The sequence below is a fragment of the Hermetia illucens genome, chromosome 5 (genome assembly GCF_905115235.1).
Source record: "Hermetia illucens chromosome 5, iHerIll2.2.curated.20191125, whole genome shotgun sequence".
NCBI lineage: Eukaryota > Metazoa > Arthropoda > Insecta > Diptera > Stratiomyidae > Hermetia > Hermetia illucens.
This window is the reverse complement of record NC_051853.1, coordinates 41,981,226-41,990,322: the sequence shown is the minus strand read 5'-3', so window position 1 is coordinate 41,990,322 and position 9,097 is coordinate 41,981,226. Positions and strand designations below refer to the sequence as shown.

The following is a 9,097-nucleotide window of genomic DNA, read 5'->3' as shown; positions in this document are numbered from 1 at the left end:
TAACAAAGCCTATCTCCACCTCCACGTGATGACCGCTGGGAACTCTTTCTAAACGAAAAGCTGCAGACGGAGAAGGATAAAGGCGAGTCTGCCGCCCCTAGAAACGGGACAAATTGTACCAACTGGTCCTCCAGATTGCCCTCCAGGCGAAGCCACAAAAGGCACCTCGGACTGAATTGACTACACAACGACGAACCCGGCAACGACAAAGAAATAACGATTTGCGCATTTTCTCATGGAAGGTGCGCTCCCTGTACAGAGAAGGAGCTACCAAGCAACTAGCCGATACCCTGTCCCAATATAGGGCTGATGTAACAGCGTTGCAGGGGATGCGTTGCACCCGGACCTGTTTCCTGAAGAAGAGTCACTGCACCATATATTATAGCAGAAATCTAGTAAACCATGTGCTCGGAGTAGGTTTCTTAGTCAGCCAAAAAATGAAACCTGCTGTTATCTCAGCCTTGAAGAATGTCAGAACATATAGGAGGACCAACATAGGTTCGGATCACTGTCTCACTATGGTGAGCTCGAATAACAATACCGCCTATAATCCCCTCTGACAATCAGGTGAGAGTTAACACTGAAGCCATCCACAGGACAGCCCTCCGTAACACCTATAAGGGGGAAATGGATGCCGCAATAGCAGCAGTCAACAGAGATCCTGGAGATGAAGCATCAAAAAATAATCTCCACAATCACCTTATCATAAATCGGCCACAAACATACTTGGCCCTAGCCGCAAGAAAAATCGGAACGACTGGTTCAACGATGAATGTAAACTACCAACTGAACGGAAAAATGCCGCATACCGAGTAATTTTGCATCCTCAAAGGACGCGCGAAGACTTATTACAAACTCCGGCGAACGGAAAAGCGACTTCACAGACTGGAGAAGAAAGACTGAGAGAACCAATAGATCTGCGACCTCGAAAAGTACAGGGAGCAACCGCATCAGGCGCGGGAGTTTTACCAACAAGTCATCAGAATGAAGCTTTTCGCACCGCGATGCTCATCCTGCCGAGGCAAAGAGGAAAATCTGATTTCAAAAGGAATGGGCTTATTGCAGCGGTGAGTTGAGTACTTTGATGAACTGCTCGACAACCAAAACATCGTCGAGTTGGAAGCCCTGTCATAAGTCGCAAGAAGCCAATGAAATTACAGCCGAATTAGTTAAATATGGAGGCGACCAATTACACCAAGTGGATCAGTAACTTGTGCTCAAGGTATGGGACAGCGAGTCAATGCCTGACGATTGGCAACGAGGCATTATCTGTCTCATACAAAAAAAGGGAGATATCACACAGTGCAGCAATTATAGAGGTACCACGTTGCTAAGTATTCTAAAATATTCACCACTATCTTGCTAGGTCGGATAGCTCCGTACGCCCACAACATCATTGGCCCATACCAAAGAGGCTTCACTCGACGTAAATAAGCAACAGATCAGATTTTCTCTCTGCGACAAGCGATGGAAAAACTGCTGAAATATGGACATCAGTTGTACCATCTTTTCATCGACTTTAAGGCCGCCTATGAAAGCATGGCCAAGGTAAAACTGTACACGGCCATGAGAGAATTCGGTATCCCGACGAAATTAATAAGACTGACTAGGCTGACTCTGACCAATGTGCGAGGCCAGATAAAAGCAGCAGGATCACTCTCAAGACCATTCGACATCAACAACGGTCCACGGCAAGGGGATGCCCTATCATGCGTCCTCTTTAACCTGGCCCTCGAGAAAACGATCCGTGATGCTGAGATAAATGCAAGAGGTACGATCCTCTTTAAGTCCACCCAACTACTGATCTATGCTGACGATATCGACACCATGGGAAGAACGACCCGAGACGTACACACTGCCTTCATCCAGATCGAGCAGACGGCGCGAGATCTTGGGCTGCACATCAATGAAGGCAAGACAAAATATATGGTGGCAACGTCAGCCCCAAAAACCTACCAACTAACAACATTAAACCGCACTGGTCAAACAGAATGAATAAGGATAGGAGACTAGAACTTTGAGACCGTTGATAATTGCTCCTATCGAGGGTTGAAAATCACAACCGATAACAGCCATGACGATGAAATCCGCGCACGGTTGTTGGGTGCCAACAGAGCATATTTCAGCTTGCAAAAACTATTCCACTCGAAAAGTCTCACCATAGGGTCAAAACTCTTACTGTACAAGACAATGATCCTCATGTATTCCTCCGAGACTTGGGTTCTTAGCAAGAAAAATTGCGAACTCTTGGCCGCGTTCGAGAGAAGAATCCTCCGAAGAATTTTTGGCCCCTACATGAGAATGGACGATTCCGTAGCCTAAATTACGACGCAATCTATGAGCGATACTATGACCGTCAGGCTGTGGATAAAATCCGGGTTCATAGGTAACGGTGGGTGGGTCACTTAATCCGTATGGATGAGGATGATCCAGCCCGGAAAGCCTATAAGGGCAATATCTATGGTTGAAAAGAGGCAGACCTGCCTGAGATGGAGCGATGGCATAGGTCAGGACGCGGGAGAGCTTTTACGGATATCGAATTGGTGGATCTCGGCGCAAAACCGAGATGTCTAAAGTTGATGATGATGATGATGCACATAGTGCTAAGAATTGTGTGATAAGTCGAAGCAAAAACGTGTTAACTCGAAGCATGCTCCTTAATTTTTCGAGTGTTATAAGTCAAAAATGATATAAGTCGAGGTATGATCAGCATTTTAGTTTGTAATTATCAGCAATCAAATCAACTATCCCCGGTCTCCCCTACCAATTTGACCCAGAAGAGGCAACTTTAACCTTTAGTCTTAATATGACTTGTTCTAGATTCTTGAGATATTGGATATGAATATCGCTAGCAACTGCTTTCGACATTTTAACATTTAAAATAAACTTAGAAATCACACAAACAAATTTCAAATGTTGTTAACCCTGCTCCGCCACAAAGCTAACTGTAACCTATAACTTTTTTAATAATAGTAAGATTTCAACTAAACTTTCCAGAATAATGCTTCATATTACAACCTATATTAATTTTACAGATCTAAGATGAACTTAAGAGGGATTTGCAGTAAATTTTAAAAGTATATCAATGTCTTATTATTAATTTCATTTAGGCACACATCGCTCTGAGGAGCATTTCGAGCTCTAGATGTCATATAAAGGCATCATCATGATTTTTTTCACATTTTTTTCTGGTGGGTAGTTTCTGAGAATGACTCCTTTGTAGCTACCTCACGTCCCCGTTCAAAACTAATACTGGATTTGGAAAGTACTAATCTTCGTCTTAATTTGATACTCCATATGACAATATTCAGTGAAAAAAAACAACACCCCCTTTCGCATGTATGAGGACCCCCCCCTTTACTTCAGCGTAGAATGATGTAACTCATTGCATACATGGATGTTCACAGTTGCCACCCTTCCACCAAATTTCATGTCAACAGGTGTCAGTTCTGACAGAAATGACGTGTGATAGACAGACAGACAGACAGTAAACTGATTTCAATAAGGTTTTGTTTCCAACAAAACCTCAAAAAACGACACAATAGGTCTTCTAAAAATATAAGCGCTCGAATACAGTTTCCTCCCTAAACAATTCTTAGAGAATTCATGTTGGGAATATTGAAGGAACTGGTATGACTTTTGACTATGCTTCGAATAGGCGACCTTTCTGGACCGGACGTATCTCTGTATAAATTTTATATCCAGCGCAGTAAAATAAGTATTAAATTTGATGATAATCGAAATCCAAATTAGATTGTGAATTGGTAGGATTTTCTCCGGAAGTCCAGGAAAAGCTTGGAAATTAAGTGCAAATCGCAACCCCAATCATCGGCTGTAAATCAAACAACATATCCCATTCTCGTTTTTAATATTCGCACTTGTGCCTATAAACTTCACGCATATTCCGCGAATGTGTGGTAATATTTATACGCTGAGACGAAAGTGTCGTAAAAGTGGATTACTTCCCCGTTCTCGTAAATAACAATAAATTTTTGTCATGATAATGTTTTGTATGTATGTCAGCATAACAACAGGCTTAATGCAACTTTCTATGCTGCGACCATATCATCACAATATCATTTGTCGCGTTACCTAACTACTGAAACCACGATGTTTCCTAACCAATGGACGTTACTAGGAGAGGAGTTTAATGGGATAATTTTCCGTGCGAACTAGTTGGTTGTCCTCGTTCGTGTTTTCCAGTTGGTAGTGCACAATTTATGAGGGTAGTTACTTTTGGCTTTTAACCAAAATTATTTGAAAATGGAAAACTTTTTGGATAATTCCGGGGAATACATAAAGAGTATCCCCCAGTAATTTAGTATTTAAATTGTAATCGTTCTTTGGCAACCAATGCAGGCGGACCAAGTATATATTCGGAAAATTACCTCCGGATTTCATTTATGCGGAGTGTAGACAATTAGAAAGACCCTTTTGATATTAGATTAGAATTCTCTTCTGCCCCAAATGCACATATAATTCTTCATTGGAGAAGATTCATTATGGAATCCAGTCAGCTCCTCGCTATGAGGTGCAACTATTTTATCCACAAAAATTGCAAAAGCCGATCAGAGGACCGCTGATCACTCACCATGATTGAGAAGATCATGGTTAACAGCACACAAGATAATTTTCCACAGCTAAACAACAACCAAAATTAGTGAACTTCTTCGTCCTGTTCAACACGAAAGCGGTAGGCCAAATCGGTCTTGGATCCAGGATACCCCTTTCATGCATCTCGACCAAATCTCCAATTGGAAATCTTCAACGGTTTTTACTTGGCTAGTTTGCGTCGCTTTCTCACCCGTCGGTTTCCTCCAGCTTTGTTTTGGAATGTCATTATAAATATTCACTCGTTGTATATGACAGGCCAATTTTACAGGTGCTCAAATGTGGCGGTGAGGAAGACGGGGCGGCAACCCTGTCGCCCAATCCAAAACCAAATGGCCGAGGAGAACCTCCATAGTGGTGGCACCGGGAGACGCTGGCGATGATCCAAAGGTCTAATCAGGGCGATCAGACCCGAGTCTGCACGGGGACTCATCTGAAGTGGCAAATTGGTCACGAAACCTCACCAGGGGTATACTGGTACCATGGGAACCGAGATAGCCCCTGGACTCTCATACTTCGGGTGAACTCCCGTTGTATGTGAATACAGCTCGGTTATTAGGGGTTGGCCCCCTAGTGGGAGTTTCATGGGGGTTGTTGGTTATGCTCAAGCGAGAAGAGACCTTCGAGCCTCGGCGTGGTGTTGCGTTTCAACACGGGTGCGTACTCCTTAGTTCGGTAGAGATTTAGGTAGGTCTTGCATCCACCAGTATGAATGCTAAGCCATGCACTTGATATAGACTGGTACCGTTATTGCTTGTCACAGCAGGGCTCTGATTGTGGTCACAAAATCAATCCGTGTCTTAAGAACACCGTTGGATTTAGTCTTCCAGACAGGTGCTCACGTTAAGCCCTCAAGGACTCACTGCCCAATTTTACAATAATCGGAGCAGCTAGGTCTTCATATACCTCATCATGTCGTATCGAATTAGCCACTTCACTGTCTTAAGTATTCGACGCAAAATTTTACTTTCAAAAGTGTAAATAGACTTCTCTGACATTGGCGGTGGATTTGTTTTTAAAATGTAAATTCCTTATCTATTCATCCAAATCAATTTCATCCCCTTCAAAGTAATCCCCGCCCGATTAAACGCACTTTTGCCAAAGTTTTTACCAGTCCTGGAAACAGTGACAATAGTCTTTGTTCAGTAAAGCCTTCAAGACCTTTTTCGATTCGGTTTTTATCTTCTTAATCGAGTCAAAACGGTGTCCCCGCATTGGCCTTTTGAGTTTGCTGAATAGCCAAAAGTCGCACGAACCCATATCAGGCAAATACGGTGGTTGCGGAATAACATAGTCAAGTTTTCAGGAAAAAAAGTGGCGAAGAACCAAAAAAAAACAAAAAATAAAAATTGAGCAATTTTGGCACCAATCGAGACTTGACGCGTTTGAGACCCAAAACATCCTTCACAACGGTTTGGGCTGAGCCAAATGATATTCCAACACTAGCAATGAGATCTCTAGTTGTCAATCGACGATTTCCAAGCACCATCTCTTTGATTTTTTGGACGTGACCCTCGTCGGTAGACGTTGATGATCGTCCAGAGCGCAGTTCGTCTTCAACGCATTTTCGGCCCGCCTTGAATTCGTTGTACCACTTATAAACAATTTTTTGTGCCATACTTTGATCATCAAAAGCCTTTCGTAACATTTTCAACGTGTCCGCACAAGAATATTCGTTCCGCAGACAAAATTTGATGCAAGTTCTTTGCTCAACAAAATCACCCATTGTAAAAATCGAAAAATTCACTTTTGGTTGTTTTCAAAAGCACATGTAACTCGGAGATAATTGAACCTTTTGACACACAGACTCCTCGCATAGATTATAGACAGTCCTATCAACCTAGGAAAAAAATCTACTTGCCTTCCTAATGCCCGGGAGTTTTAAATGACAATATCACCTTACTTTTTGATCACAGTAGTATTTTTCTTTACTTTTTTTATCTTTATTATCTACATGACTGATCAGTAGGATTTACTATCCATCATTATTCCCTGCTGGATTTGTCTATTAGTAATCATTTTCACTACCCTCCAGCAAACGAAACTTCCCACATTTTGTAAATTAAAATCTTTCATTGGACCGGTGTTCTCGTCTTTGTCATACATTTTGTTTACTTTTCATTTATTTTTAGGCTGATTTCTTATGCAGATTCCTTTCTTCTTCATCTTCAACAATTGTTCCATTCGGAAGCGTGGTCGGCTTGTTTTGACCGATTGGGTCATTGTGCCTAATCTGGATAGAGTCGACAGGCTCTCAAACTATCTAACATATGGAAAGAGGGACGAAGGCGGCTACGGTTTCTTACCTACCTTCGGCCGCCCTTTCGGTCATTCAGCATTGACTTGAATGCTCAGACGAATCTAGGTAAGTGAGTTTTCATCAACGCGAATTACAAGTCCATACCATCGAAGACGCTTTTCTCGTCATTTCTCTACGATCTATGCAACCCCATGTTTCAATTACCGCGAAGTGCTGCTCATTGTCCTTTATAGTCGGCCAATACACAGAGCCATAGGCGGCGACAGGGCGAACGACACTGCGCTAAGTTTTCGATTTGAGACATTCGTTAATGCGTCGATCACAAAAAAAAACCCTAAGCAGGATACTGCGGTCTGTCATCCAAAATTCTCTTTTACTCAGATTCAGGCTGAGTCCGTATTGCATGAGGCGATCATCCCACTTTTGGATAAATTGCTCTAGATTGGCTTTGCTATGAGACGCCAGGAAAACTTCACCTACTTAAAGCAGTATATAGGGCGCTGCGCTGACTAGTCATCATCATCAATGGCACAAAAACCGGTATCTGGTCTAGGCTTACCATAATAAGGAACTCCAGACATCCCGGTTTTGCGCCGAGGTCCACCAATTCGATATCCCTAAAAGCTGTCTGGCGTCTTGATTTACGCCATCACTCTATCTCAGGCAGGATCTGCCTCATCTTATTTTTCTACCATGTCAATGTCACTATCGTCAGCGTAGGCCAGTAGTTGGGTGGACTTGAAGAGGATGGTGCTTCTCGCATTCACATCTGCATCACGAATCACTTTCTCCAGGGCCAGTTTAAAGAGGACGCATGAGAGGGCATCCCGCTTGCCTCAGACCGCTGTTGATGTTGAATGCTTTGGAAAGTGAACCTGCTGCTTTTATCTGGTCTCGCACATTGATCAGTGTCAGCCTAGTCGATCCTATCAATTTCGTCGAGATACCGAATTCTTTCACGTGTCCCACACCTTGAGCATAAGTTGCTGAACCGCTTGGTGTAATTGGTCGCCTCCATATATAACCAATTCGGCTGTAATTCCATCGGCTCCTCCCGGTTTATGGTTTTTAAGCCGATGAATTCCACGGACTGTTTCTTCTATGCTGGGTGGTGACAGCATTTGTCCGTCATCTTCAGTTGGCCGGACCTCCAACTCGCCGGTTCTTAAGCAGTTCATCACAATACTCAACCCATCGCTCCAATATACCCATTCTGTCGGAAATCAGATTTCCCTCTTGGCCTTGTGCGATTGCTCCCTGTACTTTTCTAGTTCACAGACTTGTTGGTTCTCCCATGCTTCCTTTTTCCGTCTCTGAAATCGCTTCTCCGCTCGGCGGAGTTCGTGATAAGTGTGGCGGCGTTCAATCAGCACGTGGTCAATTTGGTTGGAAGTGGTCCCGTCTGGAAAAGCCCACGTTTGTTGATGGACCGCTTTCCGCGCGAACCAGGTACTTCCAATAACTATTTCATGCAATGTTGCTAACTGAATAATCCGCAGAACGTTATCATTTGTAGCCATGGGAGCCGACGTTAACATCCCCAAGTATGATTTTAATATCATACATGGGTATCGGCTAACTGCTCAGCAGCATTCGGTTTGTACAGGGAGCGCACGTTCCATGAGGAAATGCGCAAATCGTTATTCCGTTGTCGTTGCCGGGTTCGTCGTTTTGAAATCCATCCTGTCCGAGGCTCCTTGCGTGGCTTCGTAACATTGGTTTTCCGTCTAGGGTAGTCAGCCCTACCCAACCCTCAACGTGGAGGACCAGTTGGTACATTTTATCCCGCTTTCAGGCGCAGGAGACTCGCCTTCATTCTACTCTGTCTACAGTTTGTCATGAAGAAAAAACTCCCAGCGATCACCAAGTGGATGTGGAGATAGTGTTTGGTAGTAGAACTGTTGGTGTTGGTTCAGCAGGCGTTTTCCAGGTTTTATACTCCATCTTGGGTGTCAATCCATGTTTCGCCTTGGGACCTATACTACCCTTTGATCGCCACTAAACACTAATTAATTATTTCCTTTTAATTTATTTTTTTCGTATTCATCTGTACATTATTACACTTCACTTTCATTTCTCGTTAGTTTCACAGCGCTTTGGAAATAAATGGAAGCTTGTTTCTGCTTCTCTATCACATTTATTCCTTTTTCCGGTACCATTATCGCAACCGTACACTGCACACCGCATTCTACTAAGTGTTTACCAACAAAAAAATTTCAAAATAAT

The 9,097-nt window shown here is 43.1% G+C and overlaps 1 protein-coding gene across 1 annotated transcript; it reads right to left on the bottom strand.

Moving 5' to 3' along the window:
• Window positions 1–5,905: 5,905 nt before the first annotated feature.
• LOC119657076 lies at window positions 5,906–6,229 on the bottom strand. Its single transcript, XM_038063833.1, has one exon. The coding sequence runs from the start codon at window positions 6,227–6,229 to the stop codon at window positions 5,906–5,908; it is 324 nt and encodes a 107-aa protein (XP_037919761.1).
• Window positions 6,230–9,097: the final 2,868 nt, after the last annotated feature.

Bases quoted from the DNA above. Each gene is read 5' to 3' on its own strand.
- LOC119657076 (XM_038063833.1), bottom strand. From the start codon at position 6,229: ATGGCACAAAAAATTGTTTATAAGTGGTACAACGAATTCAAGGCGGGC.